This window comes from Oncorhynchus tshawytscha, linkage group LG26, assembly GCF_018296145.1.
Source record: "Oncorhynchus tshawytscha isolate Ot180627B linkage group LG26, Otsh_v2.0, whole genome shotgun sequence".
In the NCBI taxonomy this organism is placed as follows: Eukaryota; Metazoa; Chordata; class Actinopteri; order Salmoniformes; family Salmonidae; genus Oncorhynchus; species Oncorhynchus tshawytscha.
The window spans coordinates 20,665,681-20,690,599 of NC_056454.1; the positions used below are offsets into that span (position 1 = coordinate 20,665,681).

Sequence of the window (24,919 nt, forward strand, 5' to 3'; positions counted from 1 at the left end):
CATATGCATGCTCACACGATTAGTGATTCGCAACAGTGCCCACACACAAGGCTTAATAATGCTGGTGAAAACTACAAGCTCCACGCCTTCTAGGTATAGACGTACAGTAGTCTCAGGGGGTTGCTTGGACTCATGGTAGCAGTAGTTTTGGAAGTTACAAGTTTTCTATGAGCACTGCACTCCTTGCAGGTTAGATGTTTAAGTTGTCAACACACAGATGTTACCTGATCATCCTATCACCTACCGCTGATCCTCTGAAATTTGATCTATGTGTATAGCAGAATCATCATCGTAATAAACCACACAGAAGAAGAGAAAAGGAGTCCTCACAACAAGGAGAAAATATACATCAACATAGTGTGTGTGTGTGTGTGTGTGTGTATGAACTGCCGTGTTGTAGTCGTACCTCTGTCCCTGTCCTCCTCTGTACCTCGCTGAGGGGATAAGAATTGGGTCGTCATCACTGTCGTCTGAATCCTGGTTGCTACGGGAGGGTTGGCTCTGCCCACCCGGTCCCATTGGAACCCCCTGCCCCCCTGGTCCTGTTGGACCCCCATACCCCCCCTCCCCAGCAGGCTGCTCTCTCCTGCAGCCCCCAGAGGTGTCCTCCGCACCCACACCCTGGCTCCTCTCCAGGGGCGAGGCAGTCAAACTCTCCCCCACAGAGGAGACTTGTGCTGGGGCATGGGTGGGCATGTATCCCTGGGTGCTGGAAGAGGCGGCGGAGGCACCCCCAGCCTCACACACTGGGTCGGTGTGGGGAGCAGCAACCCTGCTCTGGCTTGAGGGCTCTAAACCAGCCGCAGCTGCTGGTATTGAAGGAGGAGAGAGAAAGCGAGAGAGATGTGGTCATTATGAGGCTCAATAACTGAACAGTTGTCTACGTCAGGGCAATCTCAGAAACTAAGTGGACCTAATGGTGTTTTCGTGTGACCCACTGAATAAAACCATCCAATGTTTGAAGTCATGCCCACCAGATCAGTGCTACACATGGTATCCCATAGAGTGCAGTAACAATCATGGCCACTAGGCCTGCTCTAGTCCTCACCCTGCGCTGAGGCAGAGCTCTCTGCCGAGGGTCCCTCTCTGGTCTGAACGGCCCCTGCTGCCTCTGACTGTTTGGGCCCTCCACTGCCCCTGGAACTGGAGGCTCTGCTGCTCCTAAAGTGTGTGTGGGGGGGGTGAGTCTTACTTTAAGAACACCTGAGAAACATGGTCACCAAAATGAGATTGTGGATTTATTTGATGAGAAAAAAATCAGAACATCAAGGGTCAGTTTCCCTCGATATTTAGTATGTTCCGTATTTCATTAAGAATTTTTTATATACATTTTTAAAAATAATAATTGTAATTAATAAAATAAATAAAGTGTCATTTAGTCCTAGTTGGGCAATGGACTTACTAATGGAATCATAAGACATATTATATATATATAAATACACACACACACAACCTGGCACACACACACACACACACACACACACACACACACACACACACACACACACACACACACACACACACTGAACAAAAATATAAAACGCAACATGTAAAGTGTTGGTCCCATGTTTCATCAGCTGAAATAAAAGATCACCGAAAATTTCCATACACACAAAAAGCTTATTTCTCTTTTTGTGCACAAATTTGTTTACATTCCTGTTAATGAGCATTTATCCCTTGCCAGGATAATCCATCCACCTGACAGGTGTGGCATATCAAGAAGCTGATTAAACAGTATGATCATTACACAGGTGCACCTTGTGCTGGGGACAACAACAGGCAACTAAAATGTGCAATTTTGTCACACAACACAATGTCACAGATGTCTCATGTTTTGAGGGAGCGAGCAATTGGCATGCTGACTGCAGGACTGTCCAACAGAGCTGTTACCAGAGAATTTTTAATTGTTAATTTTAATTTCTCTACCATAAGCCGCATCCGTCGTTTTAGAGAATTTGGAAGTACTTCCAACCGGCTTCACAACGGCAGACCATGTGCAACCACACCAGCCCAGGACCTCCACATCCGGCTTCTTCACCTGCGGGGTCGTCTGAGATCAGACACTTGGCCAGCTGATGAAACTGTGGGTTTGCACAACCAAAGAATTTCTGCAAAAACTGTCAGAAACCGTCTCAAGGAAGCTCATCTGCGTGTTCGTCGTCTACACCAGGTGCTTGACCTGACTGCAGTGGGAAAATGCTCACCTTCCCAGTCAAGTGAAATCAGTAGATTAGGGCCTAATTCATTTACTTCAAATGACTAATTTCCTTATATGAATTTTAACTCGGTCAAATATTTTTAATTGTTGCATATTTTTGTTCAGTGTATATTTATTACATATAGTTATGTAGGAGAGAGAGAAAAAAAAAAAATAAAAAAAAAAATAAAATAATAATATATATATATATATATATATATATATATATATATATATATATATATATATATATATATATATATATATATACACACATATATATACATACATACATACACAGAGTCGTGGCCAACATTTTTGAGAATGACACAAATATTAATTTTCAAAGTCTGCTGCCTCAGTTTGTATGATGCCAATTTGCATATACTCCAGAATGTTATGAAGAGTGATCAGATGAATTGCAATTAATTGCAAAGTCCCTCTTTGCCATGCAAATGAACTGAATCCCCCAAAAAACATTTCCACTGCATTTCAGCCCTGCCAGCTGACATGTCAGTGATTCTCTCGTTAACACAGGTGTAAGTATTGACGAGGACAAGGCTGGAGATCACTCTGTCATGCTGATTGAGTTCGAATAACAGACTGGAAGCTTCAAAAGGAGGGTGGTGCTTGGGATAATTGTTCTTCCTCTGTCAACTATGGTTATCTGCAAGGAAACGTGCCGTCATCATCGCTTTGCACAAAAAGGGCTTCACAGGCAAGGATATAGCTGCCAGTAAGATTGCACCTAAATCAACCATTTATCAGATCATCAAGAACTTCAAGAAGAGTGGTTCAATTGTTGTGAAGAAGGCTTCAGGGCGCTCAAGAAAGTCCAGCAAGCGCCAGGACCGTCTCCTAAAGTTGATTCAGCTGCGGGATCGGGGCACCACCAGTACAGAGCTTGCTCAGGAATGGAATCAGGCAGGTGTGAGTGCATCTGCACGCACAGGGAGGCGAAGACCTTTGGAGGATGGCCTGGTGTCAAGAAAGGCAGCAAAGAAGCCACTTCCCTCCAGAAAAAAACATCAGGGACAGACTGATATTCTGCAAAAGGTACAGGGATTGGACTGCTGAGGACTGGGGTAAAGTCATTTTCTCGAATGAATCTCCTTTCCGATTGTTTGGGGCATCCAGAAAAAAGCTTGTCCAGAGAAGACAAGATGAGCGCTACCGTCAGTCCTGTGTCATGCCAACAGTAAAGCATCCTGAGACCATTCATGTGTGGGGTTGCTTCTCAGCCAAAGGAATGGGCTCACTCACAATTTTGCCTAAGAACACAGCCATGAATAAAGAATGGTACCAACACATCCTCCGAGAGCAACTTCTCCCAACCATCCAGAAACAGTTTGGTGACAACCAATGCCTTTTCCGGCATGATGGAGCACCTTGCCATAAGGCAAAAGTGATAACTAAGTGGCTCGGGGAACAAAACATGGATATTTTGGGTCCATGGCCAGGAAACTCCCCAGATCTTAATCTTATTGAGAACTTGTGGTCAATCCTCAAGAGGCAGGTGGACAAACAAAAACCCACAAATTCTGACAAACTCCAAGCATTGATTTTGCAAGAATGGGCTGCCATCAGTCAGGATGTGGCCCAGAAGTTAATTGACAGCATGCCAGGGTGGATTGCAGAGGTCTTGAAAAAGAAGGGTCAACACTGCAAATATGGACTCTTTGCATCAACTTCATGTAATTGTCAATAAAAGCCTTTGCCAATTATGAAATGCTTGTAATTATACTTCAGTATTCCTGACAAAAATATCTAAAGACACTGAAGCAGCAAACTTTGTGGAAATTAATATTTGTGTCATTCTCAAAACTTTTGGCCACGACTGTACAGTTGAAGTCGGAAGTTTACATACACTTAGGTTGGAGTCATTTTTCAACCTTTCAATCTTGCTTGTTTGTAGGTGACCAAATACTTATTTTCCACCATAATTTGCAAATAAATTCATAAAAAATCCTACAATGTGATTTTCTGGATTTTCTTTTCTCATTTTGTCTGTCATAGTTGAAGTGTACCTATGATGAAAATTACAGGCCTCTCTCATCTTTTTAAGTGGGAGAACTTGCACAATTGGTGGCTGACTAAATACTTTTTTGCCCCACTGTAGATTGGTGGAGATCAACATGTGATATCATTGTACGCAGATGACATTTAACTTTATTCCTCTGAACTTTCTCTGTCATTTCTTTCACTACCATTGGACACATATGGTTCTGTATACAGATTCAAAGGGAATTGGGGGAAAACTAAAATAATGCCCATTTCTAATCATGACTTCTCAAGCTTAGAAAGTACATTTAAGGGGAAATGGACAAAAAAACATGAAATACCTGTGTGTACTGATACCAAGCAATCTGGAGGAGGCATACAAAATCAATTGTTTTAACAGATTGGATTCCATGTTCAGATCTCTCCCTATATATTATTTTTTTATTTATTTTTTTAAATTGTACATTTATTTAACGAGGCAAGTCAGTTAATAATAAATTCTCATTTACAATGACGGCCTATCCCGGCCAAACCTAGACGACTGTGAGCCAATTGTGCTTCTCCCTATTGGGCTCCCAATCACAGCCGGATGTGAAACAGCCTGGATTCGAACCAGGGAATGTAGTGACGCCTCTTGCACTGAGATGCAGTGCCTTAGACCGCTGCGCCACTCGGGTTAGGGTCAACATAATCAAAAGGAATATATTACCAAGCTTGACATATTTATTCCAGGTCCTGACAGTTTCTATTCCATCCAACTTTTTAAATAAAATAAAATGGCCTGCTCTCCAACTATATTTGTCATTGTTGATCAGTCATGTCGCTGTGGAGGAATTTTGACCCTCTCTTCCATGCAGAACTGCTGTAAGTCATCGACATTTGTGGGTTTTCAAGTATGAACTGCTTGTTTCAAGTCCTGTCACAACATCTCAATTGGGATTAGGGCTGGACTTTGACTAGCGCAGACCTAGAGTGGGCCAAATTTCTTCCACAGCGATGTGAGAGACTTATCAACAACTACAGGAAGCGTTTGGTTGGAGTCATTGCAGATAAAGGTGGCACAACATGTTATTGAGTGTAAGGGGGCATTTACTTTTTCACTTGGGCATTGGTGTTGCATAAATTTGTTTATAAAATACATTAAATAAGTATATAATTGTTGTGTTATTTGTTCACTCAGGTTCCCTTTGGTTGAAGATCTGATAACATTCAGCATCGAAAATATAGAAAATTAGAAAGGGGCCAAATACTTTTTTGTGGCACTGCAGTTACATCCCTTTAGATTTTGTATGTTATAAAGTTAAACAAAAAAAATGAAATATTTGATTGAATTTGGAAGACAAACACTACATGGTCAAAAGTATGTGGACACACCTTAAAATTAGTGGATTTGGCTATTTCAGCTACACCCATTGCTGATAGGTGTATAAAATCGAGCACACTGCCACAAACATTGGCAGTAGAATGGCCGGTACTGAAGAGATAAGTAACTATCAACGTGACATTGTCATAGGATGCCACCTTCCCAACAAGTCAGTTCACCAAATAACTGCCCTGCTAGAGCTGCCGTGGTCGACTTTAAGTGCTGTTATTGTGAAGTGGAAATGTCTAGGAGCAACAACGGCTTAGCCATGAAGTGGTAGGCCACACAAGCTCACAGAACGAGACTGCCGAGTGTTGAAGCATGTAAAAATCGTATGTCCTCAGTTGCATTACTCACTACCGAGTTCCAAACTGCCTCTGGAAGCAACTTCAGCACAAGAACTGTTCGTCGGAAGCTTCATGAAATGGGTTTCCATGGACGAACAGCCACACACAAGCCTAAGATCACAATGCGCAATGACAAGCATCGGCTGGAGTGGTATAAAGCTCGCCGCCATTAGACTCTGGAGCAGTGGAAACGCGTTCTTTGGAGTGATGAATCACGCTTCATCATCTGGCAGTCCGACGGAAGAATCTGGGTTTAGAGAATGCCAGGAGAACACTACCTGACAAAATGCATAGTGCCAACTGTAAAGGTTGGTGGAGGAGGAATAATGATCTGGGGTTGTTTTTCACGGTTCGGGCTAGGCCTCTTCATTCCAGTGAAGGGAAATCTTAACGCTACAGCATTCATCCAGAAGGCGAGGTCAGTACAGGTGCATCAAAGCTGGGACCGAGAGACTGAAAAACAGCTTATATTCCAACACCATCAGACTGTTAAACAGCCATCACTAACACAGAGAAGCTGCTACCTTCAGTTGAAGTCGGAAATTTACATACACATTAGCCAAATACATTTCAACTCAGTTTTTCACAATTCCTGACATTTAATCCAAGTAAAAACTCCCTGTCTTAGGTCAGTTAGGATCACCACTTTATTTTAAGAATGTGAAATGTCAGAATAATAGTAGAGAAAATTATTTATTTCAGCTTTTATTTCTTTCATCACATTCCCAGTGGGTCAGAAGTTTACATACACTCAATTAGTATTTGGTAGCATTGCCTTTAAATTGTTTAACTTGGGTCAAACATTTCGGGTAGCCTTCCACAAACTTCCCACAATAAATTTGGGTGAATTTTGTCCCATTCCTCTTGACAGAGCTGGAGTAACTGAGTCAGGTTTGTAGGCCTCCTTGCTCGCACACGCTTTTTCAGTTCTGCCCACAAATTTCCTATAGGATTGAGGTCAGGGCTTTGTGATGGCCACTCCAATACCTTGACTTTGTTGTCCTTAAGCCATTTTGACACAACTTTGGAAGTATGCTTGGGGTCATTGTCCATTTGGAAGACCCAAGATTTAACTTCCTGACTGATGTCCTGAGATGCTGCTTCAGTATATCCACATCATCTTCCTACCTCATGATGCCATCTATTTTGTGAAGTGCACCAGTCCCTCCTGCAGCAAAGCACCAACACAACATGATGCTGCCACCCCCGTGCTTCACAGTTGGGATGGTGTTCTTCGGCTTGCAAGCCTCCCCCTTTTTCCTCCAAACATAACGATGGTCATTATGGCCAAATCTTTCTATTTTTGATTCATCAGAGCAGAGGACATTTCTCCAAAAAGTACCATCTTTGTCCCCATGTGCAGTTGCAAACCGTAGTCTGGCTTTTTTATGGCGGTTTTGGAGCAGTGGTTTCTTCCTTGCCGAGCGGCCTTTCAGGTTATGTAGATATAGGACTTGTTTTACTGTGGATAGAGATACTTTTGTACCTGTTTCCTCCAGCATCCTCACAAGGTCCCTTGCTGTTGTTCTGGGATTGATTTGCCCTTTTCGCAATTTCTAGGAGACAGAACCCATATCCTTCCTGAGCGGTATGACGCCTGCGTGGTCCCATGATGTTTATACTTGCGTACTATTGTTTGTACAGATGAACATGGTACCTTCAGGTGTTTGGAAATTGCTTCTAAGGATGAACCAGACTTGTGGAGGTCTACAATTGTTTTACTGAGGTCTTGGCTGATTTATTTTGATGTTCCCATGATGTCAAGCAAAGAGGCACTGAGTTTGTTGGTAATCCTTGAAATACATCCACAGGTACACCACCAATTGACTCGAATTATGTAAATCAGAAGCTTCTAAAGCCATGACATAATTTTCTGGAATTTTCCAGGTTGTTTAAAGGCACAACTTAGTGTATGTAAACTTCTGACCCACTGGAATTGTGATCGTGAATTATAAGTGAAATAATCTGTCTGTAAATATTTGTTGGAAAAATTACTTGTGTCAGGCACAAAGTAGATGTCCTAACCGAGTTTCCAAAACTCTAGTTTGTTAACAAGAAACTTGTGGAGTGGTTGAAAAACGAGTTTTAATGACTCCAACCTAAATGTATGTAAACTTCCGACTTCAACTGTACTGGATCACTAGTTACTTTAATAATGACACTTTAATAATGTTTACATATCTTGCATTACTCATCTCTTATGTGTATACTGTATTTCATATCATCTATTTATTCTTGTCTATGCCGCTCGGTCATCGCTCATCCATATATTTACAGTATATGTATATCTTCTTATTCCATTCCTGTTAGATATTAATTGATTGATATTGCTGTACTGTCGGAATTAGAAGCACAAGCATTTCGCTACACTCGCAATAACATCTGCTAACCATGTGTATGTGACCGATCAAATGTTATCTTATTTTGCAATGACATTCTAGACGATTCTGTGCTTCCAACTTTTTCAGCATGACAATGCCCCCGTGGACAAAGCGAGGTCCATACAGAAATGGTTTGACGAGATCGTTGTGCTAGAACTTGAACGGCCTGCACAGAGCCCTGACCTCAACCCCATCAAACACCTTTGGGATCAATTTTACACCGACTGTGAGCCAGACCTAATCGTCCAACATCAGTGCCCGACCTCAGTAATGCTCTTGTAGCTGAATGGAAGCAAGTCCCCACAGTAATGTTCCAACATCTAGTGGAAAGCCTTCCCAGAAGAGTGGAGGCTGTTATAGCAGCAAAGGGGGGACCAACTCCATATTAAAGCCCATGATTTTGGAATGACATGTTTGACGAGCAGGTGTCCACATACATTTGGCCATGTAGTGTATGTTGTTCACTTTAAAGAATGTTTGGTAATAGTGGCCGTTTTGTTTGTTTGTTTTTGTGTTTGTTTTTAAGCTCTTATAAAAATGATAATAAAAAAACAAAGTCACAATGACAAAAAATCTCCATGGAGCGTGCTTTTCATTCCAGCAGTAGGCTTAACCTGGGTCTGTGAAATCAGCTCATAAAGTTTGAATAGGGTAAAGTTGTGCTTCTGGCCTTTTAAGCTGTGGAGTCAGAGAGTCGCTTGCTCACCACTCGTCAGTGAAGTCCAGTTTGATGGTGCTGGTAGTGGTTCCCTCAGTGCTGTAGTGTAAACTCAGGACTGGTTCTGCTGTGCTGGCTCGACTACCTCCTGGTCCAGTACTACTACTGGGTGTCCCGGGCGAGGTTCCAGCTACACTGGCAGATACAGACTGGGTTTTCACCTTGATTGAACTCGCTCCAGCACTTCGCTCCACACTCACAGCTTCTGATGCTCCTGAGAGACAGAGACAGAGAGAGCAAGAAAGGGAAGTAGAAAAATATAGATGATTTAATAGTGGAATATATTACCTTTATATATGACAATAGTTTAGTCTTTGAGTGGCTCCTGGTTACCAAAGTAAAAGTCCCTACTAGCCTCCATACATTTTCAACCCAGTTATTCATCGTAAGGCATTGGGTACATTTGAGACTTTGTGATAAAACAATGAACTAGTGTGGAGACTAAAAATATTTTAGCAAATAGATTCCATTTCAGTGTTAGCACTTTTCAGAATGTAGTCTGTAGTTGTGTTGGTTAAAAACATGTCAACTAGATTATATTTTATGTTTTTTACTATATAGGACAATATAATATGATGACAACATGCAGTATTGTTATTTGAGGTAGATCAATGGCAAATTTGCTGGTGTTAAAATCTTGGTGTTGAGGTTAAAAAAAAGAAGAAAAAAAGAAGTGTTGCGAGTGTTATATCGGAGTGTTGTTCAAGTGGGGTTAACCTATGGGATTGAAATTGACGCCACATGCGGTGAAAAAATTAGGTGTTATTTGAATCCCTGTGGAATTGTTACTCTACCGCGTCAACTCTGAATGAAAAAGACGTGGGAGGGCCCTCATAATCATATTTCCCAGGATGCTTTGTTGCAGGTTGCTTTTTAGAATAGTTTGTTTAATATCTATGTTTCTGCATGCACATTGATTCATTGATCTTATAATACACAAAGATAAATAACACATTTTACTTCACTAATTCAATCTGTAAGTGGTTGGACTAATTTCACCCATTATTGAGATCGTTGTTCCAGTTTAGATGGTTTAGGTAGTCTCATTTATCCATCTTGCCTACCTTGACAGACATTCTAACTGCAGATTGTGGGTGATTAAAAGTTCCATTTGTTTAATATCCTAGATCTGAGTGGATTCCAATAGGAATTCTACAACACAAGCCAGCATAATGTGACTTGCCAATGTTGCCTGCAAACCAAAATTGTTAGGGTAAAAAAAAAAACCACTGTGCTAGGGTAAAACAAGGCTGTCAAAGCCTTATGATAAAAGTAATGTACTGTCATAAAGAATTGTATTTTTCTGATATAATATTCACTTAGGCATTCACTTGCTGTAAGCTACAAGACAATGCCATCGAATGCAACAATCATGTCTCTGTCAATAGCAAACACAGACATGGGTGGTACTGGTAACTTAAAAATTCCCTCAAAAGGTTTTTACACCCCACAGTCTTATATCACAACAAAAAACAGTTACGGTAACACCACAGGTGTTAATTCCCTAACACTGAGGAAGTGTAACAGCATCTGCCCTAATAAAGTGTTAATTTAATTCCAAATTCACAACACCCATAATGTTAGGAGACCCAACACTCTTGGGGTGTTAGTTTATCAACACTTTGAAAAGTGTTAGTTTAACACTATTTCGGCGGGTCATATACAGTGCATTCGGAACATATTCAGACCCCTAGACTTTTTTCACATTTTCTTACGCTACAGCTTTATTCTAAAATTGATTACATTTGTTTTCTTCCTCATCAATCTACACACAATACCCCATAATGACAAACCAAAAACAGGTTTTTAGAAATGTTAGCACATTTATTAAAGACTTTAAAACTGAAATATCACATTTACATAAGTATTCAGACCCTTTACACAGTACTTTGTTGAAGCACCTTTGCCAGCGATCACAGCCTCAAGCCTTCTTGGGTATGACGCTACAAGCTTGGCACAACTGTATTTTGGGAGTTTCTCCCGTTCTTCTCTGCAGATCCTCTCAAGCTTTATCAGGTTGGATGGGAGCATCGCGGCACAGCTATTTCCGTCTTTCCAGAGATGTTCGATCGGGTTCAAGTCCGGGCTCTGGCTGGGCCACTCAAGGACATTCAGAGACTTGTCCCGAAGCCACTCCTGTGTTGTCTTGGCTGTGTGCTTAGGGTCGTTGTCCGGTTGGAAGGTGAACCTTTGCTTCAGTCTGAGGTCCTGGGCAGGTTTTCATCAAGGATCCCTCAGGCCTCCCGAGTTGCGCTGTGGTCTAAGGCACTGCATTGCAGTGCTAGCTGTGCCACTAGAGATTCTAGGTACGAGTCCAGGCTCTGTCACAGCCGGCTGCAACCGGGACACCCATGGGGCGGCGCATGATTGAACCAGCGTCGTCCGGGTTAGGGGAGGCATTGGCCGGCAGGGATATCCTTGTCCCATCGCACACTAGCGACTCCTGTGGCGGGCAAGGCGCAGTGCACAGTGTACAGTGTTTCCTCCAACACATTGGTGCGGCTGGCTTCCGGGTTTAGTGGGCAGTGTGTCAAGAAGCAGTGCGTCTTTGTTGGGTTGTGTTTCGGAGGACACATGGCTCTCGACCTTCGCCTCTCCCGAGTCCGTACGGAAGTTGCAGCGATGAGACAAGAGTAACTACCAATTTGATACCACGAAACTGGGGAGAAAAAGGGCAACGCACAAAAAAAAATCAATAAAAAGGATTTCTCTGTACTTAGCTCCATTTATCTTTCCCTTAATCCTGACTAGTCTCCCAGTCCCTGCCGCTGAAGAACATCCCCACAGCATGATGCTGCCACCCCCATGCTTCAACATAGGGATGGTGCCAGGTTTCCTCCAGACGTAACGCTTGGCATTCAGGCCAGAGAGTTCAATATTGGGTTCATCTGACCAGAGAATCCTTTAGGTGCCTTTTGTCAAACTCCAAGCGGGCTGTCATGTGCATTTTACTGAGGAGTGGCTCCTGTCTGGCCACTTTACCATAAAGTCCTGATTGGTGGAGTGCTGCACAGATGATAATCCTTCTGGAAGTTTTTGGAAGGCACTTCTCCCCCGATTGCTCAGTTTGGCCGGGTGGCCAGCTCTAGGAAGAGTCTTAGTGGTTCCAAACTACTTCCATTTAAGAATTATGGAAGCCACTCTGATCTTAGGGACCTTCAATGCTGCAGAAATGTTTTGTTACCCTTCCCTAGGTCTATGTCTCAACTCAATCCTGTGTCGGAGCTCTACGGACAATTCCTTTGACCTCATGGCTTGGTTTTTGCTCTGACATGCACTGTCTACTGTGGGACCTTATATAGATAGGTGTGTTCCTTTCCAAATCATGTCTAATCAATTGAATTTACCACAGGTGGACTCCAATCAAGTTGTAGAAACATCTCAAGGATGATCAATGGAAACAGGATGCACCTGAGCTTAATTTCAAGTCTCATAGCAAAGGGTCTGAATACGAATATAAATAAGGTGTTTTTTATATTTTTAATAAATAACATACTAAAAAGCATTTGTGCTTTGTCATTGTGGGGTATTGTGTGTAGATTGATGAATAAGGCTGTACTGTATCAAAATATGGAAAAAGGGAAAGGGTCTGAATACTTTCCAAGTGCACTGTATATTCAAAGAGCTTCTATATGCTGCAGGAGTGGTCCTTGAGTTGCCTTTCCTCCCACAGACACGTTTCCATAAAATCCCCGTTCGCTTTGTCATTATGGGTTATTGTGTGTAGATGGATGAGGAAAATGTTTATTTAATACATTTTAGAATAAGGCTGTAAAATGTAACAAAATTTGGAAAAATTCAAGGGGTCAAGTGAAGGGAATGCATTTACAGATGCACAATCGAGAGCATCCTGTCGGGCTGTATGGCAACTGCACCCCTCTCAGCCGCAAGGCTCTCCGGAGGGTAGTGAGGTCTGCACAACACATCACTGGGGGAAAACTACCTGCCCTCCATGACACCTACAGCACCCGATGTCACAGGAAAGCCAAAAAGATCATCAAGGACAACAACCACCCGAGCCACTGCCTGTTCACACCGCTACCATCCAGAAGGCGAGGTCAGTACAGGTGCATCAAAGCTGGGACCGAGAGACTGATAAACAGCTTCTATCTCAAGGCCATCAGACTGCTAAACAGCAATCACTAACTCAGAGAGGCTGCTGCCTACATGGAGACCCAATCACTGGCCATTTCAATAAACGGATCACTAGTCACTTTATACAATGCACTCTAAATAATGCCACTTTAATAATGTTTACATATCTTACATTACTCATCACATGTATATACTGTATTCTATACCATCTATTGCACCTTGACGATGCCGCTCGGTCATCGCTCATCCATATATTTATATGTGCATATTCTCATTCAGCCCTTTAGATTTTTTGTGTATTAGGTAGCTGTTGGAGAATTGTTAGATTACATGTTAGATATTACTGCACTGTTGGAACTAGAAGCACAAGCATTTCGCTACACTCGCATTAACAGCAACTAACCATTTGTATGTGACCAATACAATTTGATTGTATTCACACTAAGAAAGTGCTGAATTGAACACTGTGTTAAAATTCTGATCTCAAATATGCTGTGCATACTCAGTCCTCTGTGCTGCATTGTACTCTCACCTCCTGGTGACTGTCTTGTTACACAATAACATTTTCGTGTAGGTCTACTACACACAGTTCACACTGACAGTGTGCAAGGCATTCCTTACACAGAGGAAGAGTGGAATGGTTTCAATCGTCCCAAACTACAGGAGCAATACATACAATGTATCATATACTATCAAAAACGTGAGGTGCACTTGACTTAATTTGCCCATCACAACAGTACCAATAGAACCAATAGGACAGCGACCACCCTGCATGCCGGTGAAGCTAAATCAAGTGGACCTCAAGTATTTGCCAGTGTTTGACCCAGATCTGAACCAAAACATCACACAGGTGAGTAGGAAACAACACAAATATACAGGGGTCAAATGCAAGCCTCTCAAACTACCACCACACACAATAGTTCATCACAAAATGGGGCTTGGAATGTCATTGTATCCTAGGGTATATTGTGTTAATGTTCTGTGAAATAAGCCAATACAGGGACGATTGTTAATGTTCTGAGCGTGAGATGATTTACAGCCCGGCTGTGACTGAGTGAAAAGGCAGAAGAAGAGGAGCAAGATTGTGTTATGAGTCCAACATAAAAACAATACTTTATTTTAATTTTATTTAACCTTTATTTAACTAGGCAAGTCAGTTGAGAACAAATTCTTATTTTACAGTGACGGCCTACCCCAGCCAAACCCTAACCCAGACGACGCTGGGCCAATTGTGCGCCGCCGTATGGGACTCCCAATCACAGCCGGTTGTGATACAGCCCGGGATCGAACCAGGGTCTGTAGTGACGCCTCTAGCACTGAGATGCAGTGCCTTAGACCGGGAGCCCAAGGGCTGGCGAATGACCAAACATTATCTCAAGCTATAGGTTCAACAAGAGAGCCTTGGATAAGATATCCAACACCAGCCTTCGCCCTGGGGACTGGGTTGGCCAAATGTGACTAGAATGCATGCCTAGTGAAAATGCTCTCAGGTAAAGATGGTGGAGGGACAAGGTGCACACCGGAAGTCTCATGCGAATATATATTTTTTTAATGCCACACAGACGAGACAGAAAGCACAGAGGAAAACAGAGATACAAAAGAAGGAGAGAAAGAGAGGAAGAAACTACAGGGATACAGGGAGATAAGGAGAGAGTTTAGGAGGGAGGGAGGGAGAGAGCGACAGCGAGAGAAAGATAGAAGGGAGGAAAAGAGAGGAGAGGAGACGCACCCTGCTGCTCATCCAGAGTCATGGATCCCAGCTGTTTGTTAACCACAGATGAGGGAGAATCTGGAACACAAATAAGACTCACTAAACAACGGGAATAGAGGTCGGAGGTCACACCAGCGGTCATATGGTCACACTCAGGTCAAAGTTCAAACGCTGCTTAAATTGGACCAAGGCCAAGCAGGAAGAAGAGTTAATAAACACGGCTACATGAACAGACAGTGTTCTTTGTTGCAACGCTGGGAAGCGCTAGGAAGGACAAGTTGATATTGATATGGGTATAGAACAGCAGCAATTGCCCTAGACACAGCTTGTGGGAGATTGAACACAGACTGTAGAGTGCCACAAGTGCAGAGCTGAAAAATATAGCACACGCGCGATTCAAGGTTTGATGTCAATTGAAGATTTACACAGTAGTTTAACTTATTCACGCATCTCAAGTTACTCTCACAGGGCCGAGTGAGACCTAAGTCATGGTCTGATGGACCTCACAGTAATACCAACATCCACTCACTCCATGCCTGTTAAGCGGATACCAGTGGCAAACCACACTGACCAAAACCCATGTCATGCCCAAACACCTGTCATCTTACGTGAGCAGTAGTCAGTCATCTCAAACAGGGCATCATGCAGAGATTCATCATTGGTCAACCTTTTACTCCACCTCAAATTAGATTCATAGACTTCACCAAAAAAGGTGTTACTGGTACATATTGATTGATTCTCACACCTATGTCACATGGTTTGATGCCAGTGCATTCCACTGCAATTCAAGCTATGTACGTACACATTACAGCGTTACGTTAGGCAAATCGTAGAGGATTGAGAATGAACATTGTTATTTCACCTTAATATGAAAATACCAATTGGTGTGCACAAAGTAGCTTCCTCAGTGTCTACAGTAAACCCAGATATTTCACAGCACCGAAGAGGCCTTTCGCCATTGCTGAAGCTCAAGTGTTCAGGTCCAAATATGGACATATTTAGTTTAAGTACAAAGAAAACTAAATCATTGTTGCCACTTACATTATATACTATATGTATTCTCATATTTCAACACTGTAAGAATTCTACAATGGGGTTAAGTGAGTTGGAAAGTGATGTGTACCAGACGGAGTGAAGAAGCTTAGTACAACATGACATTAATAGACCATGGGAGTGTATGCATCAATCGTTACATCAGCTCCTAGAAGATCTGATACAAAGGCTGTAGAGAGATCAGATCTTAATCTTAACCATCCATAGTCGTAGTCAATGTTCCCTCGCCATTTTTCAGCACTGATGTCAGGTCTGCTGAGCACAAACTTGAACGTTGTGAAAATTCTGTGCAACTTCTGGCACGTTTACTGTGAACACAGGCTGTACCCGCTTTAAGTTATAGTTATAACAGTGTCCAAGAAGGCCACTGTGGCTATTTGATCATAATGTAGGCCTATCAGAGTGGCCTACCATCAAACACAATGGAGAAAACGCATCCCATAACATTTTTTACATTGAAATAGCTGTTCTATCATTCAGCTTACAGTAGCAGCCAATGTGTGGTGTTCAATATAGGCCTACATTCCATTAGACTTTCGGAAAAAATATGCAGGGCTTGACATTAACCTGTTTACTCACTTGTCCTTCAGACAAGGAGGTGAATGAAATTGCAAGAAACCACTTTACAAAATAAAATTTGCTTAAAAAACTAGCTTACTCAAGCCTGTCTCAAAATACAACACTGTCCCCTTAAGACGGAAGAAAATGCTCTTTACCGGACTTGCTTTTCAAAGATGTCTAGAAATGCACACATTTTGTAGGAAGCAAACACTGCCCCATTGCTGGCTAGAAATGAGCTATAACTGGGCTAATAACCCACTAGCAAAGAATATGAACAAATGTACACACGTGGCTCTAGCTTTGATCTCAAAACAAGCGCAACTACTATCGACCACTCATGCTGTAAACACAGTCCGGTTCAAAGTGAACTGCACAGATCCATATATGGCAATGGTCTATTTGCATATAGGGATACTGCAGCTCTGATTGGTTGTACCGCACCGGCAATGTACACCTGCAATAACATCTGCTGAACACGTGTATGTGACCAATAAAATATGATTTGTTAAAGAGAAAAACTAGAAAGTTGAGTGAAGTTCAATCTCGCGCTTCTCTGCGCGAGCTGATATTTATTCTGCATGGCAGTCCAGAGGGAACTGCGTGCCAACCACTTCATATTGCTTTTGATACCAAGGGGGTGAAGAAGCAGTGTTCCACAGCCAGAGGGTGCCAAATGCCACACCGTACAGGGGAGCTACAGGCGGGACTACCCAAGCAGCAAAGGGGTTGTGCATGTTTGGTGGGAAGGGGTTTGGGTGAGGTGTAAATGAGAATTAGGAAAGGGAATTTGGGTAGAGGGGGTGGTGAGTTAGGGAAAAGAGAGGAAAGGGTGTATGGGTGTGGGGATTGGAGTAGGATGAAGACGACCCATAGACAGATATAAGGTCAGATTCAGTAGGGTAAGATGATCCTCGATCTGTACGGGCAACGTTTGACCGAAAGTATGGGGATATTAAGTGGAAAGCAGGAAGGGGAGGGGTTGGGGTGGCAAGTAACCTGCAGGGGGGGGCGTCTCGGTGGAAGCGCCAACAGCAGCAGCCCCCCTTGATTGGATCTCAGTGGCTGCGGTGGAGGAAGGGGTTTGGCTCTGTCCTGGGGGGTCGGCCAACAGGAGCAACCGCTGCAAACGCCTACACACTAGACTTACCGGCAGCCGGTTAGGGCCGTACTCTGACAGAGAGATAGAGAGACGAGAGGGATAGAGTGAATGGAGGCAGAAGACAAGAGAAGGAGGAGAGGTAAACAAAGGGAGACAAAGGGAAATAAAAGGAAATAATATGGTTGAAAAAGGAGAGGGTAAGGCTGCTGCTTGAGTGGCACGGCTCCCACACACCAATAGACGGTACACACACACTCACACACGTGTTTGGTCTGCTTGTGGGAGTCTACTGTGAGTCACCGGTTAGCTCCCCTCAAATCAAATATGCTGACTCGCCCCTCTTATATGGGAGTACTCAGTGTGTGTGTGTTCTCTCCACGCAATTCTTACCAGACAATGTAATCTCTGTGGTGGGTGTGGGTGTTGGCGTGGGGGTCACAGGCATGTCTGCCTGACTCCTCTGTTCTGAGTCCAGGGAGGAGGTGAGGGAGGAGGGGAGCACCGAGCCCTCCATGGACGAGCAGCTTGATGCAGGAGGTGCTGTAACTGTTGACGATGACTCTGAGGTGGACTTGGGGAGGGGTACAGGTACAGAGGCAACGGCTGGGGCCTCTGTTTCCATGGAGCCCTCTAGGGATCTGGCTTGTTGTGAAGGGGGTATTGTAGGGAGCGTTGGGATAGTGGGTGTTGTAAGAGCCCCCTCTATACGGGGAAGAGTGCCTGGAGGAGACAAATGGAACAGATGTTTTGGAACAGGGTTTTTTCAGTGTCTTTTCAGTGTTACTTCAAGGAGAATTTCCATCTTCAGACAGTTCTATTATATTGTATTCTATTTCATTATTTTTTATTCAATTATTTCCAACTTTTAACGTTTGTCCCTTTTAACGTTTGTCCCAAACGAACAACTAAGGTCTGATCTTAGATCTGTGGCAACGGGCCAACAGTAAGTACCATTTAAGCTGGCCGCCAACCACTACCGTCCCAGTGTCTCACCTCTTGGGCGTGTTTGAGAGCGCGTGGTCCCCCGGCTGCTCTGGGCCTCGCTGGCCTCCTCGAACCAACGGGACAACATGTCTGACATCCTCTGCATCAGCGATACGTTCTGGCTCTGTTCTCCTGGGGGGGTTCAAAGGTCAGAGATCGGGTTGGCATGGGACATGACTAGTCGGCATTTCTCAGCAAAACATTTAGTTGAAAACCCACAAAGTTATTGTTGTTGTTGCCCCCTTTACCATCGGTCCAGAGAATCCTCGTATCAGGGTATAGCTTGTACTATAATGCATAAGTCCCTCAATAGCCAACAGCGGAGTACCAATCCACTGCATCATCCAGACATTGACTAATTGGGAAAAAAAGTTTGCTTCTCCTTCATCTACAATACCCTAAGATCTATAAAAGTCTGTGATAGCGAGAGGCAGCTTTATCACAGTCCCAGCTGGGCCCGTAATAAGTTGTGAGTCAGTGAAAGCTAAAGCTAACGAGATCCCCATAGACAGAGATAGGCCCTGTTAGCCTCATTAGCAATGAGAGGTAGAGGCTCTGGGTGAGAGATTAGAGCTCAGGCTCTCAGAGGAGATGGAAGAGACGTAGAGAGTAATCAGGCTGTGTGTGTGTGTGTGTGTGTGTGTGTGTGTGTGCGAGAGAACGAGAGAAGAGAGAGAGAGAGAGAGAGAGAGAGAGAGAGAGAGAGAGAGAGAGAGAGAGAGTAGAATGTGTGTCTGTGTTCAGTCATACCAATTGTGTTCAGTCATACCAAATGAAGAATAACGGAGAGACTGAGGAGGTAATAGAGAAGAGAGAGAGGGAGACTGTGTGTTTGTTGTGAGAGTGATTGTGCATGCTTACCGTCCCGCTCTCTTTCGCTCTCAGGGCGAGCACGGGGTCCAGTGTCAGACCAGTCACCTCGTAGACGAAGACGCTTCACTGGGGGTTGCCGCAGCTGTGGACACACACACAAAACATTAAGCATAGTTAAAAATAGCCATGGCACAGTTCCAGTCACTCCCCCACACAGGAAACAGGCCTAGAGCCAGGGACCTGGTCACCAAACACTGGTGCCTTAACTCCTCCCATGGGGACAGATAGAGAGAGGGACAGCCAACTTCAGGAGAGAGAGATGAAGAGAGAGCGAGAACGTGGGAGAGACAGAATCACAACTGTGTGGAGAGATAAATAAATAGAGCGAGACGGAGGGGGTGAGAGAAGGTAAAGAGCTGAGGGGAGAGGAGAAAAAGACAGGCGAGATAGTGAGAGAGCTGAAGGTGTGACAAAGAGTTGCACAAGTAGGGTTGCAGGAGTAAGATTATGGGTGGAGGAAGAGAGCATTAGAGAGAGGTAAAAAGATTCCTTGGCAGGCCCTACAGTCCCCGATCTGGTCTATTTCGGTGGGGTGAGTGGTGGAACATTGCCTGCGTCGGTAGCTGTATTTAGAAAGGCATGCGGGAGCAGAGCAGGGTGACAGTTGAGACAGCTGAGGAGACTGGCACCGTGATCTAGCACATCCAGAAAAACTGCTTCCCCCCAAGCCCTTACTCTTAACTTGAACCACGTCCTTACAGAGGCTGTGTTTGTTTGCAGGAGTGTGTGTGTGTGTGTGTGTGTGTGTGTGTGCACCACTGAGTTTATGAGCAGAATCTTTTCTTGTCTTTCTTCCCCTGGAATCTAGTGTGTGATCCTTCGCTCATCTCCTTTTAATTTTATTCTCCCTCTTAATCCTCCTGTTCTCTCTCTTTCTTCCTTCCTTCCCCTCTTCCTCGCTCTTTATGTCCTTCCTCAGGCCTGTCAGGGTTGTTTGTTCCTCTCACTGCACCAGCTGCCACCGCACAACACATTAACAGGAGATGCCCTGAGAGCACTTCAGTCACTCAACACAAAGCCAGCTATGTCTGTTTACAATCAACATCCCCTTGGTTTGAGAGTGGAGGGGGAGCTAACATTCAGGGTTGGGTAGGTTACTTTCTAAATGTAATCCATTACAGTTACTAGTTACCTGTCCAAAATGTTCATTAGTAACTTAACTTTTGGATTACCAAAACCCAGTAACATAATCTGATTATATTCCATTACTTTTAGATTACTTTCCCCTTAACAGGCATTAGAAGACACAAATGTATGCTACCAACTGAACGACATCTATTGCAGGATAAATCAATGTTAAAGCTTAAATAGCTGGCCATATATGGATGGTAATGTTTACTTTATGGGTTGGTTATGTAGGCTTCTTCTAACCCATCACGTTCTACTACGTAGAATAATATGATTCAATTATATCTTTACATTAAAAACCAAGGTCTATCAGAATTCTAGTCATTCCAATAAATGTTATACCCCTTGATCTTCAAGAATAGGACTTGGAAATATAGAAGTATAGATTAGCTAAATTGTTTAACCTGAGCATGACCCCAAAACTAAGGACTTATTAGCCAGCCCTACTCTGTTGTTTATGATTTTGTTGTCAGAGGACTGATTGGGCTCATTGAATCGAGTGGAAAAATAAATGCTGCGCTCATGGAATGGCAAGCTTTGAGCACTACTGAAAAGTGCTATTTACATGTGAAAAATGAATGTCATATGCTGCATTTGCTATAGGCCTATTGTTTACCTTTTTTGTTGGTGACACTTTGATATCTTGATAATATGCAGCTGTTTAAAGAGCAAATCCACAGAGGAACCAATAACAAAACGGTCACCTGTTTTGGTAAAAAGCTGAGGGATGGGCCTGGAGAAATGTAACCAACTCAGATTAATATACAGAGCTATGGATGCAAGGACTGACCCTCCATGATATAGAAACGATTGTTTGAACCATATTATGAGGCGATACAGTGTTTGTTTACATTTGCAATGTTTACAAACATTTGGGAAATACAAGCTTATATCTTGGGTTCTCATGGAGTGTGACAGTTGAACTAAGCTCATAAGTTATATTCTTCAAGAATCAATGGATATATATATAAATCCAAAAATGGATGTAGCAACTACAGATTTCCACTTTAAGTCTATCAAAAGTGTGCAAGGTTGAGCATGTGTATAGCGTTTTAGATTGAGCAATAAAAGCCTCACTTGTATTCCATAGGTTGGAATCCGCACTTTGCAGCTGTTGCAAGAGTGCATTTTTCACTGGCTGTCCACTGGTCACAAAAACAATGATTGATAGGCAGCTTAAATGTCTTCAATTCAACCATTATGGGGTTAAAATACACGTTTAGATCTGTGAACATCCATCCACAACAACCACAATCCGTAAGGCGCAAATAGCTAAATGAGAGAGCAGCATGGTGATTCACATCAATGCGCTATCTAGATATCAATAACAAGTGATATCCGTATCGCCGTAGACTACAACACTGATGTCATCGTTACCTCCGAGCGTTTATTCAAGTTGGATCATCTTTGAATGCTGACAGCAGTCGCACCATTGGAAGGCATAGGTTGGACTGGAGCCTACAAAACTTATTTCCTGCTCTTTTCCCACAATCAATCCACAACACATTTGGTGTGTCTTCATAGGGGTCTCTGACTTGTGGTCAGACTCGCTTCAGGTGGAACAAACTTAAACTTGCGCCTTTTTTAATGCTGATTTGAATGTCCTGCCAAAGTTTTCCCCCCCGCAAACGTTCTTTCTGAATTTAAAGTAATCCTCGAGGTAATCATCTAGTTTTTCAAAGGTATCTGTAATCTCATTACAATATTTTTGCTGGTAACGTAACAGATTACATGTAACAATTTTTTTGTAATCCATTACTCCCCAACCCTGCTTACATTAGAAGCCTATGTCTTGTCTGGCCATGTGTGTGTTTATGCTCCCAGCAAAGTCCCATATGGACAATAAACAACATGGTACCATGATAAAATCCCCCACTGACTCATGTAATTGCTCTTGAATGTTTTTAACACACAGAAGGAGAGTGTAAAAATACTGAAGTACGTATACCCACTTTCACAGAGGGGCAAACACAGTGTGTGTGTATCCTAGCCTGGCTGTGCATAGAGAAGTATACACCTTTCATATTTAACAAACTAAAATGGTGGCGTCTCTTCCCTCCTCTCCTCACCTCCTCCCTCCTCTCCTCGGATGGGCCCTTCAGCTCTCGGGCCTGGTCATTTTTGGGGTCAAACAGGTAGATATAGTCTGAAGAATAGCTGACCAGCACCTCCTGTCCGTCTCCGCTGTAGCAGAGCGACGTCACGCGACATAACTTGTTGGACAGGTGGGCGGGGACAAAGCGCACACACATACCCGTCGTTCCACGGCCCATGTAGTTACCTGAGGGAGGGGGGCAGAGAATTTAGTGAGACAGTCAGAGGCAAGTAGGGGGGAACGACATGGGGCAGAGTTAAACTAAACGAAGTCAGTAGTAGCGCAACTCCAAATGTTTCTATTATTTAACCTTTATTTTAACAAGAAAGACATATTGAGATCTCTTGTACAAATGTGCCCTGTATATACACATTAGACCCTAACTATATCCATCTATCTATCTATCTATACACATTAAAATACAAAATCACAGTCATGGGAACTACAAATTAAATATCACAAATCACCCAGAAAACAGTCCCCAATCAATAATTTAATTTGCCCGAACATCAAGATGAAATGTACTTTGAATTTTGTTCCAGCAATACGATGCATTAAAACTAAAAGCAGATTCACCTAGCTCGGGGGAGACCCTAGGAACCTCAAGAGTTAACCAATCCTGTCAACGGATTAGGCAACTCAGGTGTCTATACATCAACAGCAAAGTTAGATAAGACGGAGAGATGGACGTTTATGAAGTAGGGGCATGTAAACAATTAGGGAGTAATGTAGAGATCTACGGGTCTTTAGTGAAGTCCAGCCTATCTTTTGATAGAGGATGCAGTGATGAGTATCAAAACTGGCACTTGTAACAAAACGAAGGGCACTATGGTAGACGGCATCCAAACGTTTAAGAGTAGTAGCAGCTGCACTTTGATAAATAATATCACCATAATCAAGAACAGACCAAAAGGTTGACTGAATAATCTGCATCGTACTGCTAAGAGAAAGGCACAATCTGTTTCTGTAGAAGAAGCCAACATTAAATCTTAACTTCTTAACCAGCTCATCTATGTTTTTGAAACGTCAAATCCATGTCAATCCTAATGTCTAAGTATTTATATGCAGGAACACCTTGGGTTGGAGAACCCCGAGTTTGAAAACAACATGCATTTCACTCGTTCGATGACGTTAACTCCAATGGTTAAGGTTAGATCCTAGATTCTGTCTGTCTTCCACAATGACAGAGCATTCAGAGACGCATCCCAAAGGATGCCAGACCGACACAGCCCAGCCATCTAGACTAGAGTGCGCTCAATGGAACAGACATTCATCTTTCTCTAGCCCACAGGGCGATGGCAGCACTGAGACAGGCACAGACAGACAAGACAGCCTCTAGTGCATTGCCCTTATCTGTCAACCCAAAGACCTGGCTGCCACAGTGTACTGCTGCACTCTGGAATAAGTGAAAAGCAGTTGCAGGTGCTGGAGGGATGGTGTCTCTATGATCCAGTAGTATGGGTGATTGCACTGTCCCAACAGCAGAGTAGATAGGAGTATAGATATATCCATAGATACACCGATAGAATAATACAATATGACAGGGGATTGTTGACAAACTGATCTTCCAGAGTCCATTAAATATCTATTGATAAAAATTCAGACAGACAGTTGTACAACAAAGACAGACAGACAGACGCAGAGCGAGAGAGATACATTTGGATAGAACTAAATGAGAGGACAGAGTTGTTTGTTACCCGTAGCCCTGGTGCCCAGCATGCGTCTGTCGTAGATGCGTACTGAACTATCGGAGCAGCCCACCGCCAGGTAATAGGGCACTAGCGGACAGATGGAGATAGACGTCGCCGCCCGCCGACAGTTTATCAAGATGTCCTGGTGAGAGGAAGAGAACGTAAACAACAACAGACTAGTTGGCTAAAATCAGCCAAGCCAGCAAGGTGTGATAAAATATACAAATAAGAAGATAAAATAATAAAGGATATGCTGACAAATACAAGAGGCCAAATAATAGACCAATAAAGACAAACAAAAAGGAATAAGAGATAAGTGCTGATTGTTGGTGTTCTTGGTTTGTTTTTTCACGTTCAAAAATGTAAAAAAATCCCTTCCTTACGTCTTTGCAGTCCTCTTTAGTGCAGCTGGTCTTCATGCGCAAGTCGAACCAGCGCACGGTGCCGTCCTCCCCACACGACAGGAACGTGTAGGGGTCGTTGGGTACCGTCATAATCTAACAGCAGAACAGGAGGAGAGAGCGCAGCAAGAGGTGGAGGGAAAGAGAGAGAGAGAAAGGTGGGAGGACATGTGAAAAAATAAACGATGTTTGCATAGCTCCCTCAACCTATTTTAAATTAG

General features: G+C 43.2%; 1 protein-coding gene across 7 annotated transcripts in view; it reads right to left on the reverse strand.

Moving 5' to 3' along the window:
• dcaf6 (ddb1 and cul4 associated factor 6) overlaps positions 1-24,919 on the reverse strand; it is a 79,402-nt gene that overhangs the window by 12,309 nt on the left and 42,174 nt on the right. Inside the window, exons 5-16 of one of the 7 annotated variants that reach the window (XM_024389208.2) lie at positions 24,681-24,794; positions 24,304-24,439; positions 22,581-22,792; positions 19,372-19,465; positions 18,520-18,642; positions 17,917-18,246; positions 17,424-17,597; positions 14,832-14,891; positions 8,996-9,221; positions 1,049-1,161; positions 407-809; positions 225-254 (exon numbers count right to left, since the gene is read on the reverse strand). In XM_024389208.2, coding sequence (XP_024244976.1) covers positions 225-254; positions 407-809; positions 1,049-1,161; positions 8,996-9,221; positions 14,832-14,891; positions 17,424-17,597; positions 17,917-18,246; positions 18,520-18,642; positions 19,372-19,465; positions 22,581-22,792; positions 24,304-24,439; positions 24,681-24,794 — 2,015 coding nt within the window. Of the gene's footprint in view, positions 1-224; positions 267-406; positions 810-1,048; positions 1,162-8,995; positions 9,222-14,831; positions 14,892-17,423; positions 17,598-17,916; positions 18,247-18,519; positions 18,643-19,371; positions 19,466-22,580; positions 22,793-24,303; positions 24,440-24,680; positions 24,795-24,919 lie in introns of all 7 variants that reach the window. The other 6 variants (XM_024389207.2, XM_024389206.2, XM_024389211.2 and 3 more) reach the window with 6 other exon arrangements.